Below are 25,042 nucleotides of genomic sequence, written 5' to 3'. Positions count from 1 at the left end.
TTTCATATGTTTCTTTGCTGTGCCTGTATCTTATCTGGTGAGGTATTTGTTCAGGTCTTTGACTCATATTTTAGCTTGATGGTTTATTTTCTAATAGTTAAGTTTTTAAAGTTCTTTGTTTATTTTGGATAACAGCCCTTTATCAGATAAGTCTTTACAGATATTTTCCCCCAGTCTGTAGCTTGTCTTTTCATTCTCTTGACAGTGTCTTTCACAGAGCAATTAATTTTAAATTTCATGAAGTAGTTAGTTTATCAGTTTTTTTATTGATAGGTCATGCATTTGGTGTTAACATGTAAAAAGTCATTGCCAAAGCCCAGGTCATCTAGGTTTTCTCCTGTGTTATTTTCTGGGAGTTTAATAGTTTGGTATTTCACATTTATTTCTACTAATTTGAGTAGTATCAGTCCTTCACCTTTTTCTTCTTCAGTATTGTGTTGGCTTTTCTGGGTCTTTTGCCACTCCATATAACTTTAGAGTCAGTTTGTCAATATCTATAAAATTTTGATGGGGTTTGCATTGAATCTCTTGATTACATTAGAAGAGCTAATTTTGGACATATATACAATCTTCCTATTCATGAACATGGAATATCTATTTAGTTACTTGATTTCTTTCATCAGAGATCTATAATTTTCATTATATATGGATTTTGTACATATTTTGTTTAAGTTTTCATATTTTGGGGTGCTAATGTGATATTAGATTTTTAATTTCAAAAACCACTTGTTTATTGCTGATATATGGAAAAGCAGTTTACTTTTGTTTACTAAATTGTGTCCTACAGTCTTGCTTTAATTATTCAATGGTTCCAATAATATTTTTGTTGGTTCTTTCAGATTTTCTACATAGACATCTATGTAGATAATCATAACCCCCATTCTTTTGTACATATGTGTTATTTTGAATCTCATTACTTTAGAAAATTAGCATTTTAACTATTAACTATTTTAATGCTTATATGAAATTCCATTTAGAAGCATCAAGTACAAAATTATAAATAATAGAATATACGATTTTACAGAATCTTGCCTGGTTATTCTGGAGAGGTTTTTGTTTTTGTTTTTTTTAAAGATTTTATTTATTTTAAAGAGAGCATGCACACATAAGCAGTTGGGTGGGGGAGAGGGAGAAGGAAAGAGAACCTCAAGCAGACTTCCCACAGAATAGGGAGCCCAGCACAAGGCTTAATCTCTGACCCTGAGGTCATGACCTGAGCTAAAAACCAGGAGTCCAGCCTTCAACTGACTGAGCCACCCAGGTGTCCCTGTTTTGTTTTTGTTTTTAATGTATTTTGGCCTAAATAGTATAGTTCTACTTTAAGTGTGGGGAAATGAATCTCTTTCTTTTAATGTTGCTACAATTCAGAGTGTAGATCCAAAAAATAGATTGGGCCATCTTCATTAATTTGGTATACTCTTGTACAAATTGGGGAAGAAAATGGGATAATATTTGTTTCATGTTTAGTTTTAGCCAGGATTCAGTTCTTTTTTTTTTTTTTTTTTTAAGATTTTATTTATTTATTTATTTATTTATTTGACAGACAGAGCTCACAAGCAGGCGGGGTGGGGGGTGGGAGGGTGGTAAACAGGCTCCCTGAGGAGCAGAGAGCCTGATGTGGGGCTTGATCCCGCATCACTACCGGAGGCCAAGGCAGAGGCTTTTAACTCATGGAGCCACCCAGGTGTCCCAAGGATTCAGTTCTTAATCTAAATCTAAATGGTTTTAATGCCTCTGAACCAACAAGACACTTATGCTTTTTTTTTTTTTTTTTTTTTAAACTTTGTATGTTCAGGGATGTCTGGGTGGCTCAGTCCGTCTTTGAGTCAGTCATGAACCCAGGGTCCTTCCAGGATCATGCTCCTTGCTCAGTGGGAGTCTGCTTCTCCCTCTGGCTCTCACTCTCCTTGCTTCTGCTCTTTTTTTCTCTCTCTGAAAAATAAATAAATAAACTCTTAAAAAAAGAAAAAACCTAGTATGTCTGTTTTGTCTTTGTTGATTTGTTTATAGCAATTGAAAATTAAAATGGAAGGATAGAAAGAAATCAATTTAAATAATAAAGGACTTTTTAATCCAAATTGCAATTCTGCCACCTAGCGTTTGCATGGATTTTTAAAGAAACAGGAAGGGGAAACCCCCTTTTTAGAGCTCTTGGAGAATACTTTATTTCATCCTTAGCTTACAAATTTAATATGCTACCAACTTATGAAAAGGGCATCCATCTTTATTAATTTTTTTAAGGGATCAGATCTTTAGTATCTTATTTTAAAGCTTATAAATTATTTATAAATTCCTTATATATAATTTTGCTAAGTGTTTGCCAGTGATGTTCATGGAATTAAATTATGTAATAAATGAGAAATTTTACTTTCTTAGAGTCGAGGTGGAAAAAAGTTTCTTGCTGTACTAAAAGAAATCTTGGACAGGGATCCCTTGTCTCAATTGTGTGAGAATGAAATGGATCTTATTTGGACTCTGCGGCAAGATTGCAGAGAGAATTTCCCACAGTCACTGCCAAAATTACTGCTGTCAATCAAGTGGAATAAACTTGAGGATGTTGCTCAGGTAACAGAACATAATTTTTGTAATTCTTTTTGGGGACATATATGGTTAATTTCATGTAAATTGTCCTTTCTTATACAGGGATATCTCCATACGTTGGATAACTTTCTATAATAAGAGAAGTTTTCAGATTTTAAACTCTTACATATACTCCAAATGACAGACTAGAAAGTTCAAGATTTTAAATTCCCAGATTCTAGATAGGTTTCCTGTATCTTCCACTAAGAACAATTAAAACATTGCTTTTGGTGTAATCATCTATAATTACTGCCTGCATATAGTAAGTTCTGGATTATTTCTAACAGATTCATCAGTGAGCCCCAAAGTTTTAATCTTAAAATGACTTTAATCTTTGCATTGACTATTCTAAAATGAATATGTATTGTTTGAAAATTACTTCTATTTCTAGAAGCTAATACTTTAGAGCGTAAACCTTTTAGATCAGTTTTTAACATTCATTTTGGGTGGGCAGTATTTTTTTTTTAAGATTTTATTTATTTATTTGACAGAAATCACAAGTAGGCAGTATCACAAGTATCTCTGCTCCACAGGGAACCTGCTTCCCCCTCTCTCTCTGCCTGCCTCGCTGCCTACTTGTGATCTCTGTCTGTCAAACAAGTAAATTAAAAAAAAAAAAAAAAAAAGGCAGGGGCGCCTCGGTGGTTCAGTGGGTTAAGCGGCTGCCTTTGGCTCAGGTCATGATCTCAGGGTCCTGGGATGAGCCCCGCATCGGACTCTGCTCAGCAGGGAGCCTGCCCCCACCTCGCCCCCCCGCCTGCCTCTCTGCCTACTTGTGCTCTCTCTCTCTCTCTCTCTCTGTAAAATAAATAAATAAAAAATCTTAAGGAAAAAAAAAAAAGAATTAGAAGAAATTTCTTGCTGTACTCTTAAAAGATACTGAGAGAGAGGTTTCTTGTTTCATCTGTCAGAAAACAGAACGAAGGGCGTCTGCGTGGTTCATTTTGTTCACCACTGACTCTTGGTTCTGGCTCAGGTCATGATCTCATGGGCTGTGAAATCCACCAGGGCTTCAGCCTCCATGCTAAGTAAGGAGTGGGCTTGAGGAACCTCTCCCTCTGCTCCTCCCCCCACTAGCATGCCTGTGTGTTCTTTCTCAAATCTTAAAAAAAAAAAAAAAGAGCTAGTTTTTGCTTAATATTTCTTTCCTTTTTTAAAAAAAAAATATTGATTTATTTATTTTGAAGAGAGAGAGAGCATGCAAGTAGGGGAGGGACAAGGAAGAGGGGAGAGAGAATACTAAGGGCAAAAAATCCCGATGCTGGGCTGGATCCCAGGACCCTGCAATCATGACCTGGGTTAAAATCAAGAGCCAGTGCTTAACCTCTTGAGCCACCCAGGTACCACTACTATTTATTTATATGAGCATGGGGATATAAATTTTTACATTTTGGAATTTGGCACACTTATCTCATTTCCAAGAGGTAACCTAAAGCGTTGTTTTGAGATAAAACTAACATCTTCAATTTAGGATTAGCCAATCCTAATCCCTATTTTTAGTAGTCTAGAGAAAAAAAAGTTGTTGGAATAAAAAGTGTATGGATACAAAAGAATGAATAAACTGTATTTATAGTAAATTGACTACTTTAAGAAGTGGAGAGCCAGAAGTCTGGTGTAAAGTTTGTATTCTGATCCTAGGGGATAAGCCATGGGTGAAAATTCTATAGAAGCCTTTCTCCACCACCCCCACCCCAAGAGAAAAAAAAAAGAGTAGTCCTCCATTAAGCCACAGGAAAATAATAATGTAGAAGTGGTTTCAATAGGCTTTGCAGAAGGCAGGTAGTTAATTAGCACTGTTTTCATTATTTATATCATTGAATCAGATTTCTCTTCCCTATTCACTTCCTTAGCTTTACGCAAACTGAAGTAGTAAGTTTTGATATTTTATTTCGTTTTACATTTATATAAATTAATTCTTTAATAATTGTAAATAAATTTACCAAAGGCAACTTCCTTCCAATAGTAGAGCTGTTTTTAACTCACAGCATAGTTTAACCTTTAAATTATTGTTTCAGACCTTGGATATGGTCCCCCTATTTCCCCTATCCATAATGGGGATTTCTGTTCCCTTAGGACCTTGGGCAAAGTGGGGAGGGAATCCCATCAGTGATGAAAAGTGGTATGAGGTAGGTGTTTCTTACCTTTAAGCCCATATTTGTCAAAATTTTTTACACTTGTTAGGAGCACTTCCCCCCCTTTAAAGATTTTGTTTATTTATTTGAGAGAGAAAGAGTGCTTACGTGTGAGTGGCGGGGAGGGGTAGGGAGAAGCAAGGAGAGGGAGAAGCAGACTCTCCATTGAGCAGGGAGCCATATATGATATGGGGTTGGCTTACAGAACCCTGGAATCATGACCTGAGCCACAGGCAGATGCTTAACCAACTGGGCCACCTAGTCGCCTCTGTTAGGAGCCTGTTTAGACATTTTTTCCCCTAATAGCCCCATCCCCATGATATATATTTTTTTTTCCCCATGATATTTTGATCCATGGGTATTTGTCTTTTTATGTATAATATGTATATATGTGCTTATGTGCTGTATACATAAAAAGAGCAAGTATAAAGCTTATTCCTTTTATTTACACAAGTTTAAGAATAATTAAACAAAAATTTAAGAAAAAGTTAAACTAATATTTTACTGTATTTGAATTATTTATATAATTATGTAAATTGTAATATCAAATTCATAACTGTGTTAGTAGTTAGTAATAATAGCAATATAATCAAATTGTTAAAAGTTATTCAAAGGTTATTTTTTCTGCAAATGTGAAATTAATAGAAAAATCAATTTTTAAAAAGTATCTTTAGTGAGGTAAAATTTGCTTGATATGAGAAAATAAACAGCTTCTAGATATTCATTCAAGTATTATTGACCTATTTTGGCACCTGACCTAATTAATGAGAGAGCCTGAATAATTAGTAGAATTAAAATAATAAAATAAGAATGATTTTTATTTAGTTCTCAAAGCCCAAGTCTCATAAAAACTTAAATGACAAACGACAAGGTAGCTAGACAGCAGATATTCTTAGGCCACTTTTTGCAGTATGACTGTGAGGTTGGCAGTCTGTTGAGAGAAGTCCTCCAGTTACTGCCATCTCTTTTCCATATTTTTGTAACCCTATTCTTGCACACATTTTGTGTGTCTTCTTTGGATTCCAGGTGCTACTTACATGCTACTCATGTGATACCAAATATCACATAGATATGATGTGATAATATAGAATATGGTTTTGTCAGATAGAGTTGAACTTTGGAGGGCCACAAATCATAGTTATCAAAATTTTTTTTCTCTCTCTTCCATAATCACTCCTCTTCTCATTTAACCATCCCTAATAAGAGTACATGCTATAAATATAATTAACCTTGAGGAGGAGGATGAGTCTCACAGTGCTCTGATGGGAGACAGATAAGAGTTCTTTCTAGGTTGGGCTCTCTGGAAGTAGGGTTTCCAAAGATGAAGACATTTCTGCCCAAATCCACCCTCCTCTGCAGTCCCCACTCATCCCTGTGGAGGGATTCCTTTTTATTCTGTCTAGATCATTTCTAAGTGGCATCTGTAAATAGGGGACTGGCTGTTTTTACCTTGTTTATAGAAAATAAACTATTTCTTTTTAGTCACTTACTGTGATTTAAAGGGTGTAAACTTGTTATGGTCAATAAAAAAAATCTGTTAAGTGATAGATATTCTGTTTTCTTTTTCTTTCTTTCTTTTTTTTTTTTTTTTAAAGATTATTTATTTATTAATTTATTTGACAGACAAGAGATCACAAGCAGGCTCCCTGCTGAGCAGAGAGCCAGACTTGGGGCTCCATCCCAGGACTCTGGGATCATGACCTGAGCTGAAGGCAGAGGCTTTAACCCACTGAGCCACCCAGGTGCCCCAGTGATAGATATTCTTAAAAGTATTAAGAACTGGAAATAAGCTCCCTCAAAATAATTTTATGTTGAGTTATTAATGAACTTTTTATATGTAAATTGCCTGTCATTAGCTTGAGTGTGTACTTATATTTGTACTTTGAATTTTACCTTTAAGTATTTCTTGATCTTTTTTCTCTCTTTTTTCCTTTGAAAAGTTATTTAATAGTTAATGATTATATTCAGTGTATCATTCTATTCCCAGGTAAGTACTTCATTGCTTATTTATAGAATATTTCAACAAAGATAGTCTTTACTAATCCACGTTAACAGGAGTGGAGTTTTGAGGCCTCAGTAATTGCAAGTATGCTTTTCCTTTCTTTTGACCAATCTCTGCTCCTGTGTGTCAAGGAGAAGTAGATTACTTTTCTCCCTTATAATTTCTGAACCAGTTTTAATTTTTCAACAGCTTCAGGCACTACTTCAGATTTGGCCTAAACTGCCCCCCCGGGAGGCGTTAGAGCTTCTAGATTTCAACTATCCAGATCAGTACGTGAGAGAATATGCTGTGGGCTGCCTGCGGCAGATGAGGTATTCTCCAGGTGGCTTTCTTGGGGGAGAGGATATATAATAACTTGGGGGGTAGATAGAGAAGGTGATGTCTGCTTGAATGTGTCATAAGAAAGGAAAGAGCTCGGAATTATTCAGATTTTAAAGTGTTTTTTCTCTCTCCCTTTTGATCTCCATCTCTCCCTCTTCTTTCATGTTTATTCTGTTATAAAACAAAAAGCAAAAAAACACTGGGTTAGGAGGTACCCAAGATCACCCTTGGTTTCTACAGTTCATTACAATTCACAAGATTCCACATATATTCATACTTTGGCTGTGATTTATTACAGCAAAAGGAGGCAGTGTAGAATTGGCAAAAGAAAAGGATTCATAGAGCAAAGTCTAGAGGAAACCATGTAGGAGCTTCTAAGAATTCTTTACTAGTGGAATCACAGTGAATATACTTAATTCCCCCAACAATGAGTTGTGACAACATGTCTGAAATAATTATCCACTGGGGAAGCGTCTTAGAGATGTGGCAGTCAGAATTTTTATTGGGGGCTAGTCACAGAAGCCCCCTTTGCCTAACACAAAAGCAAAATTCTAGACTCCCCAAAAAATGAGTATTTAGCATAAACCATACACTTTGTAAGAATAGTTTATGCACACAAAGCCACTCTTACCTGTTAGGTGGTGGGAAGCCTTCTGAAATCTATGTTTCCAAATGCCAGCCAAAAGGACCAGAGTGTTAACAGGCTTTTTTTTTTTTTTTTTTTAAGAGGATAAAGTTCAGGCCTGCTGTTATGTTAACTCTTTGCTGTCCACCACTCAGAATTAAGAAATGTTAGTATTTTGTCATTTTTTAAAAATACTTCTAAGCAAATAACATTATAGTTAAAAGTGAAATCCTCGTAGTTACTTTACCTAGTGCTAATTACTTTTACTTCCCCAAAACAGCCATTATCATGAATTTGTCATGTATCCTTCTGTACCACATTTTTTTGTTTATACTACATTTTTATAACTATAAAAATATAGAGTAACATTGTGCATTTAAAAAAAAAATTTTTTTTTTTTAAAGATTTTGTTTGTTTATTTGACAGAGATTACAAGTAGGCCAAGAGAGATGGGGAAGCAGGCTCCCTGCTGAGCAGAGAGCTCGATGCAGTGCTTGATCCTAGGACCTTGGGATCATGACCTGAGCTGACGGCAGAGGTTTTAACCCACTGAGCCACCCAGGCGCCCCAACATTATTACACCAATATGTCTTACTATATATTTTATTTTAAATCTTGCTTTTTAAAAACCCACCGTAGGTTTTTGAGGTCATTCTCTCCCATTGCATATAGAAAATAGTTTGTTTCTTTGACTACTGTGAAATATTCTGTTGTAGGGATATATCTTATTTACTCCATTTCCTTATTGAGGAACATTTTTGTTTTCTCCAAATAAACAGTATTATAAACAGTGCTGCAGTGAACATGCTTATACAGTTCCCTTTGGCCATTATATGTGTGAAAATCTATGAGCTTTATTTGAAGAAATGTCGTTACTGAAACAGTCTCAGACACCGGGCATTTTCAGGTTTATTCATTGCCAGTCTCAAAAATGAAGATTATACTATATGTTTATTTGAAAAAGATAAGTTCTCAGAAAATTATGGATACTGTTATCCTTTTTCTTCTTTTTAAAAGTCATTACAAAAGAAATTACACAAACTCTTCCATAGTTGCTGTTTTAGGGGAGTAAAGTTCAAAGTATGAGGAAAAAAGGAGCCTCCTTCTGTTTCAGTACTTCCTTTCTGTCTTTTACATCACTTGCAGGTTTTATAAAGGGCAAAGATTTTACAGTAAACTTAAGATTGTTGAGTAGTTTTAAAAAATGAGGCTCCCAGTTGCTTCTTAGTTTCCCTATGTTTGGAGACCTGAGGGGAAGCGGCTACTTGGCCTGCTTTGGGCTGAGCCAAGTGGTTGTTTGTTTGTTTGTTTTTAAGATTTTATTTATTTATTTGACAGAGAGAGATCACAAGTAGACAGAAAGGCAGGCAGAGAGAGAGAGGGAAGCAGGCTCCCTGCTGAGCAGAGAGCCTGATGCGATACTCAATCCCAGGACCCTGAGATCATGACCTGAGCCGAAGGCAGCGGCTTAACCCACTGAGCCACCCAGGTGCCCGGCCAAGTGTTTTTCTTAAATGTGTTGATCTCCAGGAGGAGATTGCGGTGATCTCCGTGTTCCATTTGGTAATTCTGATGAATTTTCCTTTGATAAATTTTCTGCTTATGAGGTTTTTTTGTTTATTTGTTTGTTTTTAAAAATAGTGCCCTGGGTTTCAGTCCCAGAGCTGCATTAGATTACTTTCTTAACCATTTATTGCCCAAGACTACAGTTAGCAAGTAGAGGACTTGGGATTCATATCTTACCTGACCACTCGAATTGCCTCTGATGAGAGTGTGTTTATATATGACACAAACTAAACTACTAATATTAATTCAGCTCATTTAATTACAACATTATGTTGTATTAATTCAGTGAATCAGTTCCCACTTGTACATATACTCATTTCCTTATCCTTTAAACTATTAAGTTAATATTTTAACATTCACTATCTGTGAAAAGGAATTACTTAATCCTAATGATAGGAAAGAAAAATAACTTGCTAGATTACTGATGGAATTTTTATTTTAAAAAACTGGTTGACTGAGTATATCATTATTCCAGCATGATCAGAAATCAGTATTTAAGTACCTGATTTTTTTTTTTTTTTAATTTCTGGGCTGATTGTAAGTACAGTCATTAATCATATCAACCTAGATAATTAAGATGCCCCACATACTTGTTCTTTGCTCCTTTCCTTTTCACTTCCCCTCCTGCCCACAGGAAATCCTGAGCTTTTCTTGTGTTATTTTAACAGTGGAATAGTGAATGTAAGCATGCAACAGGCCTTACCCCCACGAACCATTGTGTTTCAGCAAGTTAGTATTTGATAGTTTGATCAGAAGGGTCTTTTTCTGCCACTAGTTGTTGAGTGACTTATTCTCTTCTTTGTTTCTTTTAGTGATGAAGAGCTCTCTCAATATCTTTTACAACTGGTGCAAGTTTTAAAATATGAGCCTTTTCTTGATTGTGCCCTCTCTAGATTCCTATTAGAAAGAGCACTGGCTAATCGGAGAATAGGGCAGTTTCTCTTTTGGCACCTTAGGTAAGTGTTCTGTATTTTTCAATTTGAGTCCCCCTTGTGCTTTTGTAAATATAAATCAGCATAATACAGGACATTTAGTGTACTCATCAGCTGCTTTTGTTGTTTCTGAGCCATCTGTAACATTAGCACTTGTCTTGGTGTCTTCTCCTATTTCTTGATACCCAACTCTTAATTTTCAGGATTTGGCAAACTAATTCAGATTCAGTATCCCACCAAGCCTCCTTGATTTTTAACAAACAAATAATTAATGTGTTGCTATTTTCTTGTCAAATGTACTTATTATGTACTTACAATGTATTTGGGCTAAAACCTGACTTACAATTCTTTCCAAAACGCTTTGGGTAGGTAGTAATATTATCATTGCTACTAATAGGTAGAGGTTTTAAAGTTTTTCTGTAGGAACAGCAATGTTATTTTTGGCTTCTTTATTAGGCCATTTTCAGAAATACATGAGTCTTATTTTACCAAGTTTACATAGGAGTAAAATCAAGAAGGATAACTAAAATTCTTCTCTCCTGGGAAAACTGTTGGCTCCTCATTTCTGACATTTTTCAGTCATTTTCATCTGCACGTCAGAATATTAAAACTAATGATTATCAGAAAAATATGACTTAACTCCATTTTTGCCAAAGTTCTTAAGGAAAATAAGCTCTATATCATTTTGATGTTAATTTGGGGGGTTATATTTCTGAATCTTGACTTCCTTATTATTCGTAGAGATTTTCCTTTCTTTTTTTTTTTTTAATATTTTTATTTATTCATTTGACACAGATCACAAGTAGGCAGAGAGAGGGGAAGGGAAGCAGCCTCTCTGCTGAGCAGAGAGCCCAATGTGGAGCTCGATCCCAGGACCCTGAGATCATGACCTGAGCCGAAGGCAGCGGCTTAACCCACTTTGCCACCCGGGCGCCCCTCCTTTCTTATTTTAATCTTATTATCTTCTCCTGCAGTTCAGTCTTCCTAATTTTAAGTCCTCCAAGGAATAACAAAACATGGTGTTCCTTCCTTTTTCAAACATGTACAGCATTCTTTAAGTGAGAGAAAATTGTATAGAAGCTAATTGAGTGACTAGTCAGTTGTGTGATATGAATCTTCACTTTTTTATTGTCATTTAATTGGCAGTATTACCATTTCAACTATAAAAAGTGATAAGCAAGGTGAGATGTGAGTATTTTGAATTTTTTTTAATAAAAAATTAACTACAAAATCACATGGTTTTGAACTGTGGTGTTTAAAGACTTGGAAAGTTGACCATCCCACTAATAATTGTGAATAAGATAATGTGTTCTTTTTTTGATTGGCATCAGAAGTTTATTTCATAATAGAATATGAAGTCAGTATTTTTATTTGGTGATCTGAAGTGTTTTATAAGCAGCCTGTCTTAATAGTATTAATTTATTTGTAGGTCAGAAGTGCATATTCCTGCTGTCTCAGTACAATTTGGTGTTATTCTTGAAGCATACTGCCGGGGAAGTGTTGGGCACATGAAAGTGCTTTCCAAGCAGGTATCTGATTTTTTTTTTAATCTTCTGTTCAGTTTGCCATATGGCTTTTGATAAATTGTATCATATGCTGTTTCTCACATTACGTCATAGAGGTTTTAGTAACTAAACCTAGCTAATACATTTTTAAATTATAAGTCAATAAATGAAGTGTCAACAAACTGAGCAGAACATTATTTGAGTGTCCCCCCAATTACGGATTCCTCGTTGTATGTATATTAAAACATGCCATACATTTTAATAGGAAATGCCTATTTAGACATGCTTAACAGTGTGTTTGATGGTGATGATGACAAAGGTCATGAAATAGGCCCTGTATTTTCATATCCCTGAGTTACCCTTTGCAGTTAGTATTTATGTTTCAGATATTCTGCCATATGTTTTAGTTTGAGATATTTTGACAACTAAGTCCATAGTTGTTATAGGATCTAGAATTCAGATTCCTCAAGCTGCTTTTTCAAATTATGTGTGTGTGTGTGTGTGTGTGTGTGTGCGCAGACCCTTATCTTCTTTCCAGGCCTTCATTTTCTAATCATGACAGGTGATAAGATATTAGTGATATTGATAGGTCAGGTACTAAATGCTTATATGCTAGGAACCATACTAAGTGTTTGAAGTATATTTCTTGAGTACTCTCCTAATAATATGCCATAGTAGTTGCCAATAGTGTCTGGATTTGACAAGGGGGAGACTGAGTCTCCAAGAGATTAAGTATCTTGCCTGAAAACCCACTATTAAGTGACAGGAATGAATTTTAAAGTTAAGTCTGTCCAGCTATAAAATTAACATCTTTTTTTTTTTTTTTTTAATTTTATTTATTTACTTGACAGACAGAGAGATCACAAGTAGGCGGAGAGGCAGGCAGACAAAGAGAGAGGGGGAAGCAGGCTCCCTGCTGAGCAGAGAGCCCGATGCGGGTCTCGATCCCAGGACCCTGAGATCATGACCTGAGCCGAAGGCAGCGGCTTAACCCACTGAGCCACCCAGGCGCCCCCAGTTAACATCTTTTTTAATCCTACTGGGAGTTTTCACACTTTTAGCACCATAACTCTATTTTATAAATCAAAACTTAAACATAGATTCAATATATAAAATAGCAATGTTATTTTATCAGTATAAATATGTTTTAAGGCTAAAATAAAATGAAAGCCATTAAACAGAACCATGAAACTATTTTACTAAATATAGAATTTCAAAATCTGGGACTATTATTGACAGTTGTAGTCTTGGTATCTATTTATTTCTTTTGTTTTGGAGATAATCCTGATTCATACAGCTAAGTGTTTGCAAATAGTAAAGGTTTTTTTAATAGCTTGCTTGCAAGTGAGAAGCATAACTGTGGCTCAGGCTTGGTTTGTTGGTAGGTCATTGGTCCCTTGAAGGTTGTGATGAGAGCATTTCTGCCATCAAAATAAAATAGCCTTCATTGACAGGTAGCAATAATCTTTCTTAAATTGAGTATCCTCTAAATAAACGAAAGAAGGTTTTATTAATGGTTTAATATATATTTACTCAGAACTTTCTATATGCAGGATTTGTGTTAGGTTCTGGTAATGTGAAGTGAATATAGTTGTGTTGTTGTTATCAAGGAGTTTACATACCAGAGAAGATATACAAGTCAGTGATTGTTAGGATAGTATTATTATAATGGGAATATTATGGAAGGACAAAAGACAGACATGTAAACAAACTTAGGACATTAGGGAAGAGTTCACAGTGGAGGAGATGCTTGTAGCTTTTGATGTTGTAGTTGGTGTTAGTTCAGTGAAGAGTATGTTAGTATTTTACAAAGAAACAACCAAAGAGGGGTATGTGTGTTTGTGTATGTGTATGGTTGACACTTGAACAATATGAATTTGAATAACATTTGTCCACTTATACACTTATTTTTGGGGGTATAGTACAGTACTGTAAATGTACTTTCTCTTCCTATGATTTTCTTCCCTCTAGCTTACTTTATTGTAGGAATATAGTATATAATACACATAACGGACAAATTATGTTAATCGACGGTTTATGTCATTGGTAAGGCTTTCCATCAACAGTAGGCTATTAGTAGTTAAGTTTTTTTTTTTTTTAAAGATTTTATTTGTTTATTTGACAGAGAGAGATCACAAGTAGACAGAGAGACAGGCAGAGAGAGAGAGGAGGAAGCAGGCTTCCTGCTGAGCAGAGAGCCCGATGCAGGGCCCGATCCCAGGACCCTGAGATCATGACCCGAGCCGAAGGCAGAAGCTTAACCCACTGAGCCACCCAGGCGCCCCAGCAGTTAAGTTTTTGAGGAGTCACAAATTACATGCATATTTTCAACTTCATGGGGCTGGAGGTGGAGTCAGTACCTCTAACCCTTTATTTAAGGGTTAGCTGTATAGAGAGAATGAAGCCAAGGAAGACGGAGATTGTGATTTATTATAAAGAATTGGCTCATGTGATTATGGAAGCTGAGAAGTCCTGAAATCTTCAGTTATGGGAGCTGGAAAGCTAATGTTGAAGTTCTAGTCTGAAAGCAGACAAGCTTAACACCTAAGGAGTTTTAATTCTGGGCAGGAAATGACCTGTGTCCCAACTCAAGGCAGTCAGATAGACAGGGTTCCTTCTTATTTGCTGGAAAGTCTGCTTTTTTATTCTATTCAGAACTTCACAGATTCTGACAAGACCTACCCATATTAGGAAGGGCCACCTGCTTTACTGGGCCTACCCATTCAAATGCTAATTTCATCCCAAAACACCCTCACAGACACACCTAGAATGATGATGGACCAAATTCCTGGGCACCTCATGGCCCAATCAAGTTAACACTTAAAATTAACCATCATAGATCAACTTGGCATGTATACACAGCTCTGAAAACCATATTTAATCTCCAGGTAAAGACTGTAGCAAGTTCAAAATGCCCTTAACATGATAAAATTATCCTGAGTACAACCAAAAATGCACTAACCTCTTTCCCAGCACAAGAAGTAATATCTTTGAGTGTTGCCTACTCTTGTTTCTCTGAAAATTAAATCATATGTTATAAAATTAATGCTTAAATACTACGATACAAAATCAGTACATCTTATGTTACATGATAAAGGAAGGGGCACCTGCGTGGCTCAGTTTATTAACTGCCTTTGGCTCAGGTCATGATCCCAGGGTCTGGGATCAAGGCCTCTGTTGAGCTCAGCAGGGTTTGCTTCTCCCCTTCTTTCTGTCCTTTCCCCCTGCTCGTGCTCTCTCTCTCTCTTTTTCTGTCTTCAAATAACATCTTTAAAAAAAGAAAGATAAAGGAAAACAGTGGGAAAGAAACAAGGACTGTGTGTCTGTGTACAGATAGTCTATACACATATATACACAAAAACATGCATACCAAAACGAGGAGATACTCATGACAGTTAATCCTCATTTCTGTAACTAGTCATGTGGTCATAGCTGGTATTTGTTACTAGCTTCTTCCAACCCTTTCTGTATTCCCCTTGCCTTTAGTAAGCATTTCACTTGTGGTTCTTTACCTGCAGAGTTAACCCAAACCTTCGTTCTTTTCTTTTATTTTTTTTAAAGATTTTATTTATTTGAGCAAGAGCACATGGGAGTCAGCTACATAACCAACTGAGCCATCCAGATTCCCCCCAAAACCTTCATTCTTGAAGGGTCCAGGTCATTAGTAGTCCTACCTGAATTAGCTTGTAATTGTCCATTGGTCTAAATGATAGGATATGGTCATGCTTAGAAGAAATATTCTGTATTCTAGGCATACTTTTCCTTTTGTCTGTGGAGTAGTAGGCCGGTTTCTCTATGTTAGTCAGGATCAATCACTCCAGCCAGCATCACCGTGCCGCCCTTTGCCTGTTGATATGAAGACATAAGGAGCTCAAAGTGGCTGGGCTGGAGTCTTAACTTTTAGTCCAGGGGAATCATTGTCATGTCTCCCACTGGAACCATTCTTCCTTCTGTAACTAAGACCTCTATGTCCATAAAGCATAAGGGTGCAGGAAAAGGAAGCAAAATTTTTGCTTCCATTTTTAAACATTGATTTTTGACCCTTGAGTTCTGGCTGTGGGAGAAACTGTCATGTAGCAGATGATGACTTGGATCATATACAGCTTTCTGGAGAACTTTGCCCAACTCCTATAAGGTATTGCCACCTAGCTGGTACTGTAACTTAGTCTTCCAAAGGCCATTCTACTCTTCTGTCAAACCAGCTACTTCAAGTTAAGAACATAGTAAGACTAATGAATACCATGAGCATGAGCCCATTGTTAAGCTTCATTTGCTATGAAATGAGTTTCTTGATCAGAAGCAATGGTGTATGGAATACCACAATGGTGAGTAAGGTGTTCTGTGACTCCACTGATGATAGTTTGCCAGAAACATTGCATGCAGAGAAGGCAAATTCATATAGAGAGTTGAGTGTTTATTCCAGTAAGAAGAGAATATTGCCCCTTCTATAGTAGAAGCAGTCTAGTGTAATCAACCTGTCACCAGATAGCTGGCTGACCATCCTGGGTAAAGGTAAATGGTGCTATATTAGGGTCTCAGTGTTGGTCTCTGCTGCTGGCACAGTAGTCACTCAGTGGTGGTCATAGTCAGATAGGCTTCAGTGAGTGGAGGTCCATATTGCTAAACACATGTATAACCTCCATCCCTGCCACCTATCCCTGTCACCTTGACCACTTTGTTCATGAAGCCATTGCATGATGACAGGGGTGATTGGAAAAAGAGGCTGACAAGTATCCACAAAATGGGGCATCCTATCCATTTGATTATAAAAACTCTCTTCCAGAGACACCCTTTGGTATACATTCAGAGAGGTTTATTACATATCTCTTCCCCAAATTTCTTTGTCACTAATTTTCTAGTCATGTTCCTTCTCAGTCCCTGGCCATCAGCCAAGCTTTAGTTACATCTCATGAATTGGTATATAATTGCATGTCTGGCCATTTCTCCTTCCAAGCAAAGTGAACAGTGAGTTGCAGTTTCCAAAGTTCTGCCCAACAGAACTTGAGCACAGTCCTTTAGAAATGTTTCAGAAAGGGACTGTAGTACCACAGTTGCCAAGTTTCATATGATGCCTACATACTGTAAATCATGTTGAGTCTTCTCTTTTCTTCCTTTGTTAACTGACTGAAGGGAACTTCCTTTGAGGACATAGGGGCAGGCTGAGAAAAAGAAGGTAGTGTAACAATTCCATGGGAAACCATGGACATTTGAGTCACTTTTTCATATAAAACTTATTGTGCCTTCAGGACCTGCTCAGGTCTAGTCTTATATACACCACTTTCATTTGTTGATGGAATACTATTTTGCTCACCCATTTTTATGGCTTGGTGGGTCAGATAACACCTAATTCATATTTGGCAGCTCAGTTCACATGCTTGCCTGGTGGCCAGTGTTTAAACATTCAGTATGAAATCCCATTAGCAAACTAAGAGCTGTTTCTCTAAAGGAGAGTATTTATCTACTGGAGATGGCAGGTGTTTTTTTTTGTTTGTTTGTTTCTTTTTTTTTCCCCAAAATCCTGAGGACCTGTACTATGGTTTACCTATAGGGGCCTGCCAGAGGCTCCAAACAGCATCTATATCTGCCACTGACAGTTCAAGAACCATTAGATCTGTTGGATCATAGGACCAAGTAGCACAGCAGTTTGCATAGCAGTCTGAACTTATTGCAGAACCCTCTCTTATTTGGGATCTCATTCAAAACTAGCACCCTTTTAGGTCACTTAGGAAATAGACTACAGTACATTACCCACCTGAGGAATATGTTATCTTTACAATGCAGAGAGGCCCCCTAGCTACTGTGTCTCATTTTTGGTTGTAGGAGGGCCCAGAGTAACAAATTTTTCTTTACCTTAGAATATCTTGATAATACTCCATATAAATTGAGTGCTTCAAGTTTCATTGAGGTAAAAGGCCCCAAATTTTTTTGGAATATTTCCTACCTTCTAAGTTGCTATTTCTTACTCACTAGGTTGGATCAGCCTAATATTATAAAGGTGTCAGAGTGGTATCTTGTTGAGAGTAGATGTGATCAAGATCTCTGTAAATTAAATTATGACATAGAGCTGGAGAATTGATATACCCCTGAGAAAGGACAGTGAAAATGTATTGTTGGCCTTGCCAGCTTAAGGAAACCTCTTGTGATACTTTATTGACAGTTATGGAGGAGGAAAAAGCGTTTGTTAGCTCAATAGTTGTATACCAAGTACCAGGGGATGTGTTACTTTGTTCCGCAACAAAACCGTATTTGGTGTACCACCTAATTATAATGTTAGGATGATCCACTGTAATTCTCTAAGATCTGTGTGTCCTTTGCATAGGCCAAATAGGCAAGATGAATAGGGTTGTGATGGGAATTACCACCCCTGCATTTTTTAAGTCCTGCAGGAATGGGTACTGCTTTTGGTTTATTGTTTTCTTAGGTAGAGATGGTTGTGATAACTTCTGCTTGACTTTTCCACCAAAATAGCCCTCACTCTATAGGTCTAGGAACCAATATGGAAATTCTGCCAGCTGCTGAGTATATCTATTCCAATTATGCATTCTAGAATTGAAGAAATAGCCAGAGATGGGTTTGGGACCCATTGGGCATACTGTGAAACATATCTGTGCTTACTTCCATAAGCATCTACTCTGGTGGACCTCGGTGATATTTTGAGTCTCCTAGAGTTAGTGTCATTTCAAAGCAAGTATCTAGAAGTTTAAAAGGGTCTGGTTTTTTCCTTTCCTCCAATATGCAGTTACCATGGTTAAAACCATAGGTTCCTTTGGAGAAGCCAGGGAAAAATCTGTTTCAGTCTTGGCACTGATTCTCCCCAAACATTGGGGAGAATTAACACCTTTACTGTGTCTAGGTGTCTGGGTGCATGTTAGAGAAATGAGTCCTGAAGGTTTTACTGTAGGTGTTAATTATTGTCTGGGTGTAAACATCAGACTATAAACTGTATCTGACCAGGAAGTTTTAGCAAGGTAGTTATATCTAGCTGATGTAATCTGAATCCATGTATTTAGTCCACTTAGACAAAATATTTTGTAGAATTAAAAAAACCTCTTCCAGGGCACCTGGGTGGCTCGGTGGGTTAAGCCGCTGCCTTCGGCTCAGGTCATGATCTCAGGGTCCTGGGATCGAGTCCCGCATCGGGCTCTCTGCTCAGCGGGGAGCCTGCTTCCTCCTCTCTCTCTGCCTGCCTCTCTGCCTACTTGTGATCTCTCTCTGTAAAATAAATAAATAAAATCTTTAAAAAAAAAAAAAAAGACCTCTTCCAGACTTTGCTTCTTGGTACATTGTTTTTTCCTCATGGCAGAGACTCCCTACCTTGCTATATTTTCCAACCTCTTGATCTCATTTGAAGGCCATTTGTTTCCTCACTCTTAACCTACTCATTCCTATACCTCTCTGGTGTCCACCCTATTTTATAAACTATCCTTGTGGTAATTCCCAGTTTCATTATACTTTTCTAACTCATTTGCATTGCCAAAGAAGCTCCCATAGCTTTTCATACATGATTTACATTATATATGTGTAATATATTATTATATTATGATTGTATTATGATTTCTCATTCATGTTAAAACAACTATTATCTGATCCTTTTGGAAAGCCCATTAATGGTGGTAATAATAGCTAACATTTACTCACCATTTATTATGGGCCATTTTATCTTCACAATTACATGAAATGGATACTATTAGTCCCCTTAATTTTATAGTCCTCTTAAAAATATCTCATACCTATCAGTGTCTCTTGTGCTCATGGCTACTGTCCTCTACCAATCCATTATCTTCTCTCACCTGAATGTCTTGTTGTTTGTTTGTTTGTTTGTTTGTTTTAAGATTTTATTATTTATTTGAGAGAGAGAGAGAAACAGCAAGAGAAGGAACACAAGCAGGGGAGTGGGAGAGGAAAAAGCTTCCCACTGAGTAGGGAGACTGATGCAGGGCTTGATGTGGGGCTCGATCCCAGACTCTGGGATCATGACCTGAGCTGAAGGCAGGTGCTTAACAACTCAGCCGCCCAGGCGCCCCTCACCTGAATGTCTTCATTAACTTCTTAAATTTTGCCTTTTGTTTCCATTGTTGCACACGTATCTCCTGTACTGCATAGCAGATAAAGTAACCTTTTAAAAATGTAGATGTATTACGTTATTTTCACTTTTAAAATCCCTGAGTATTCATTTCATGGAGAATAAAATCCCATTTTTTAAAAACCATCTAATTGGCTTTATTAATTGATTCATGAATTGGGCAGTGTCCTATCCAGCTAATCTAGTACAGGGGACTTTGAGTTGCAAAATAGAAGGATTTTGTAGGGAGTAATGGGGGATGCAATTAACAAAAGATAAGAAATGTTTGTTTTAGGACAGAAATGATTGTTTTAGGACAGTTACCTTCCCTTAGGGGAAGGGGCCCGAGGGTCTTATTATTATTGGAGGTGGATTTCCTCATTTTCCTTTAGGGGTTTGAGAGGGCTCCTGTGACAGATTACCTTATTGGTACTGAGCAGAAAATTCCTGCCTAAGACTATACTTTGCTTGGAGGTGGTAGCATGTGGGTGGCTCAGTCACTTAAGCATTGGACTCATGATCTCAGGCTCATGAGATCAAGCCCCGCTGTTGGGCCCTGAGCTCAGCATGGAGGCTGCTTGGGATTCTGTTTATTCCTCTGCACCTCTTCCCACTCCTGCTTTCTCTCTCACACACACACACACAAAATAAACAAATAAATCTTAAAAATGAAGAAAGAGGGCGCCTGGGTGGCACAGTTAGTTAACCGTCCAACTCTTGGTTTTGGCTCAGGTCATGGTCTCAGGGTTGTGAGACTGAGCCCTGATTAGGGGCTCTATTTAGCATAGAGTCTACTTGAGTTTCTCTCTCCCTCTCCCTCTTCCCCCCTGTTGCTCTCTCTCAAATAAATAAATCTTTTAAGAGGGGGGGAGGAGAAGGTTGAAGTTGCAGTAAGGTTAGGTATTAAGCCCCAGTTTGGTGACTTGACCTAGCATTTGGGGCCTGTCCTTTTCTTTCAACATTTCCCTTTTGATCAGGCTCTCAGCTTAATGGAGAGATGTGATCAAAATTTAAGGCGTTAGTGTCACTATCAGATACTGTTTTGAAGTTCTCAAAGTTTTTGTTGTCTCTTGTGTGGATTCTATTATCCATAGGTTAGAATGTTTTTGCTTAATCCCTGTGGTATTCATAGGTTATGGAAATCAGTCATTCTCTTTGTTCTTTTTTTTGACATTCCAGTCTTAAGGAGTTCATTTACTTGATGGTTAGTGGCTTAACATTTAAAACTTGTGAGAGAATTACTTGGTGCAATTATTATGATAACTATAAGCAGGGTAATTCCCAGTGTTTGGAGTGCATTGGGAGATATGGTCCGCAAGACCCAGACCAGTCAAAGAAGACCCTATTGAAAGAGTCCTTTTAAGGCAAGTAGCTTGCTTAGTGATCTTATGAAACCAAGTTTCAGCTTCCTGTGAAATGTTAATCCAGATATAGCAGGTGTTGTTGGCCACAGCAGAGGTACTCCCCTGCTTGGCTAAAAGATAATAGAGGGCTGTCTTACTATTAAGAACAGCCTTGGCTAAAGAATCTAAGGATGGTTGTTGGGCCTCTGTTGCTTTAGCAGCAGATTCTGCAGTAATTTCAAGAATTGTGAATTTCCTGATCATGAGCTAATTTACATTTACCTGTAACCAGGAAAGTAGGGTCCTGTCAAGAGGAGTGAATTCCTGAATCATGAAAGCCTCCCAGCAGGTCCTTTCTAACTCAACAGTGCAACTTCAAGGGAGTCACCCAATGTGTTGTCTTATTTTGCTTGTGAAAAGTTAGGGTCTCAGATTTTTCTCTTACCTGAACTGTAAGGTTGTTTTAAAATCCAGATGTTACCTCCCTTAAGCAATGGCCTGGGGAGAAAAAGATGAGGGCATTATCTTTCAGGCTAATGCCAGAGTAAAAGAAAGGGGAAGAAGAAAGGTTTTCATGTTTAGTTAAGGTCTGAAGTCTTGATCTGTCGCCTTAGGCAGAAGCAGTCTGCCTCAAGGTCAGCTACATCTCTTTCTCATCAATTTGACTTAGAGGTTGCCAGCCTCTGCACAAGACCAGGTTGGAGGTGGAACTGCCATTAGCTGTGAGATGAATACCCAAGCAGTGTAGTGGTCAAGAGCACTGGGTAAGGTCCCTTCCAGTGGGGTTATAACAGCTGTCTTCGATGACATTTCCAGAATGACCATTCACCAAGCTCTAGACTCTGACCAACAGGAACCTTTGAATTGGGATCCAAAAAATCTTTAATCTGTTGATGATAGTCTTGAGCATAAGATATTAGAGATTTACAGTAGCTGGTCTTAGGAGCATGAAACAACAAGGGATCAGCATAAGGCTGTATACTAATAGACATTGGTCTACTGGTGACTGTCATATAAGCGGTAAGTTTGTTTCCTAAAGGGGTAACTACTAATAGTCAGCAAGACCAAAGATAATGCCGTAGGTCAGGAAAGTCCAATAGTTGAGGCAAATTTAGAAATTTTAAGTTTAAGAACCCCATTAATTCTCTCAGTTTTGCCTTATGATTGAAGGTGATAGGGACAATGTTAATTCTAAGAAGTTTGCCAGGTTTTTATTAAGCCTTATGTTATTTGTCCAGTGAAGTGGGGGCCTTCATCACTGGGGATTGTGGAAGGTATTCCACAAGTGGAAAATACAGTGTGAGGACATCAGCCTTGGAGTTTCGGAATGCTTCAGCCCATCTGGAAAACACACATACAATATCAACAAATTGGTAGTCCATACTGCGTGGCAATTGAATGAAGTCATCTACAGATATTCAGAAGGCCCAGAAGGTGGAGGTCTGAGATCTCTTGGGACAAAAATAGTTATTCTTGGGGATTGTGGACCTGACAGGTCAGACATTACGAGTAGACTGCGTTTGCAGTTTAATAAAGTCTTTTTTTTTTTTTTTTTTTTTTTTTTTTTTTTAATAAAGTCTTTTTACCAATCTCTGTTCATAATTTGTATCATCTTAAATGCACTCTGGTGGGTGAAGGAATCCACAAACTAAAAAATAAAGTTTGCCAGGGAATCACCAAGAACCAAGAAGCCATCTTGGGTTTCTCATAGCCTCAAACGTTTGTTTAACTTACAGCTATTGCTTACACATGCTAATTTCTCTAATTCAGGAACAGACTGTTGCCATCTTCCAAGTCCATCAGGATGGCAAAAGTCTGGCAGTGAGGGGCAGATTTTGCAGAAGCAGAAAGGATTTCTTCCACATGTGCCATAATCTTCATAGATGTGTTGCTGTTGCCTTAGCATGAAGGTCAGCTGGGGCATTTTTCTGATACTCAGGCTTAATTCTTTTAATGTGAGCCTCAGTTTTAATGACAGCAATTTCAGAAGGGAAGCGGTAATAGTAAGAAGATGGTTCACTTTTGCCATTTTTTTATTGGGGTCCCAGAGGATGTCAAACCTTTTAAGATAATCAGAATTACAAGTGATAATATTATACTAGGGCATGCTAGGTTTCTAGGAATTTCATATAATTTTTAGAACACAAATGCTTTATAATGAAGGCTTACTGCTATTATTATTAATTTTTTTTTTTGGTGAGTTAAAGCATAGAAGTTTATTAAGTGAAGATAAAAAGCTCTCAAGAGTGAGGGGGTCCCAACAGGGTTGCCCAGCTTACTTCTTGTTTGACAATATTTTCTACGTAATTTCACGCACGTATCAAATAAACCTAATTAGTTTAAGAGATCCCTTGAAATATTCTAGGAGCCTTTGGAAAAATCCCGAAGTTTATTCCAGGTCAAAAAGAACATTTATAATTTGATTTTGAGAAGTTTATGGTGGGGGAGAAATGAAGTGTTAAAGCCCTTGAATAGTTAGATAGGATTACAGATCATTATGAAACTTAATTATCTGTTTGCAACACTTAGCTCTTTTAATACTGAGAAGACTCAGTTTTCTTAAGTAATCAACAACCTAATAAAGAGGGCAACCACAGGAAATTATTTTGTTAAAACACAGTATCTTTGTTTTCTAGGCAGATCACTTAAAGGTAAAGAAACTTCTACACTCTGTTATCAAAAGTACACTAAAAGTTAAAAAATAAAAACCAGAGAAAACCAAATTCTAATTTCATACCAGCTTACTTTTTTTTTTTTTTTTTTTTTAAAAGAAAGAGAGAGAGAGGAAAGCAGGCTCCCTGCTGAGCAGAGAGCCCAGTGCGGGGCTCAATCCCAGGACCCCAAGATCACAACCTGAGCTGAAGGCAGCAGCTTAACCCACTGAGCCACCCAGGTGCCCCCCAGCTTACTTTTGATATTAAAACTTACTCATTCCAGTCTTAGCCCTGACCAATATAAAATACCTTTCCAAAGATTTATTTTTCACAAACTTTCTACAACTTTTTACTCCTCAAAAATGTATCTTCATTTCTCATACCTTCTTTTACCAAAAACACACATTTTGCTTTCTTTGCATATGGAGATGTTTCCCTTACTTCTGCTGGCTCTAATTACATATATTAATTAGAACTCTTAACTTTTAGAAACCTTAGTTCCTGGTAAAAATCTAGAAGAAATTATGAATTGTTAACACCAGCATTCTTTAGATTGGCAAGTTTATGAATACATTTCATAATTTCTAGAAGCATAGGCCTTTTTCAATTTTCCAGTGCACTAGGATATCCAAATACCTTTTAGTTTCTCTCTAATAAGAAGCCACAAGTCGATAAACCTATATTCAGTAATTAATACTTCAGTATTTTCTTATTTGTGAATGATGTAAATACTCAGCAGATTTCTGTTACTTTAACTCAGCAAAACTAAAATTTCAAGTTACCAGAGATTTGGGAAGCTATTTTTAAGTACATATACAATAAAATATAATTGTTGCTAAAAACTTTATTAATTCTTATTCCACTTAATCTGTTTAAATCATTTGTTCTCAACAGTTGTTTATTTTACCCACGAAAACTTCATTAGACATTAGACAAAATCAGCCATCATTCTAAGTTATTTTTCTGTCAACAAATTAGGACAGAAGTATATGAATTTAGCTAGAAAATTCAGGTAGAATAAAAGTTGTTTATCTACCTTACAGTTGTAGATAACTCTAAAGATACACCTCTTTCCACTCAAGCAACAAACTGAAACTTGCTTTAATTTACCAAAAATTATTTCAGAGTAGGTGAACTTGAAAAACTTCTGGGATAGTTTCTGTTACATTTCTGAGAATTTTGTGAAGTCTAAATTTATGTAAGTGCCTTTTTTTTTTTAAGCCACAAACAGCGCTCTTCTATAAATTAATTTTGGCAGTACCATATGGAGGTAGAAAATACTGCACATTTAAAACACATATATGAACACACATACCAACA

At 37.0% G+C, this 25,042-nt stretch overlaps 1 protein-coding gene across 5 annotated transcripts in view; it reads left to right on the top strand.

Annotated features, from left to right (window-relative positions):
- Positions 1-25,042, top strand: part of PIK3CB (phosphatidylinositol-4,5-bisphosphate 3-kinase catalytic subunit beta) — a 210,775-nt gene that overhangs the window by 151,045 nt on the left and 34,688 nt on the right. For all 5 annotated transcript variants that reach the window (XM_059162765.1, XM_059162768.1, XM_059162766.1 and 2 more), the window contains 4 exons: positions 2,377-2,565; positions 6,904-7,025; positions 10,039-10,182; positions 11,588-11,687. In XM_059162765.1, the coding sequence (XP_059018748.1) occupies positions 2,377-2,565; positions 6,904-7,025; positions 10,039-10,182; positions 11,588-11,687 (555 nt within the window). The remainder of the gene's footprint in view (positions 1-2,376; positions 2,566-6,903; positions 7,026-10,038; positions 10,183-11,587; positions 11,688-25,042) is intronic.

The sequence above is a fragment of the Mustela lutreola genome, chromosome 2, assembly GCF_030435805.1.
Source record: "Mustela lutreola isolate mMusLut2 chromosome 2, mMusLut2.pri, whole genome shotgun sequence".
Taxonomy (NCBI): Eukaryota; Metazoa; Chordata; class Mammalia; order Carnivora; family Mustelidae; genus Mustela; species Mustela lutreola.
This window is presented reverse-complemented; position numbering and strand designations above follow the sequence as displayed.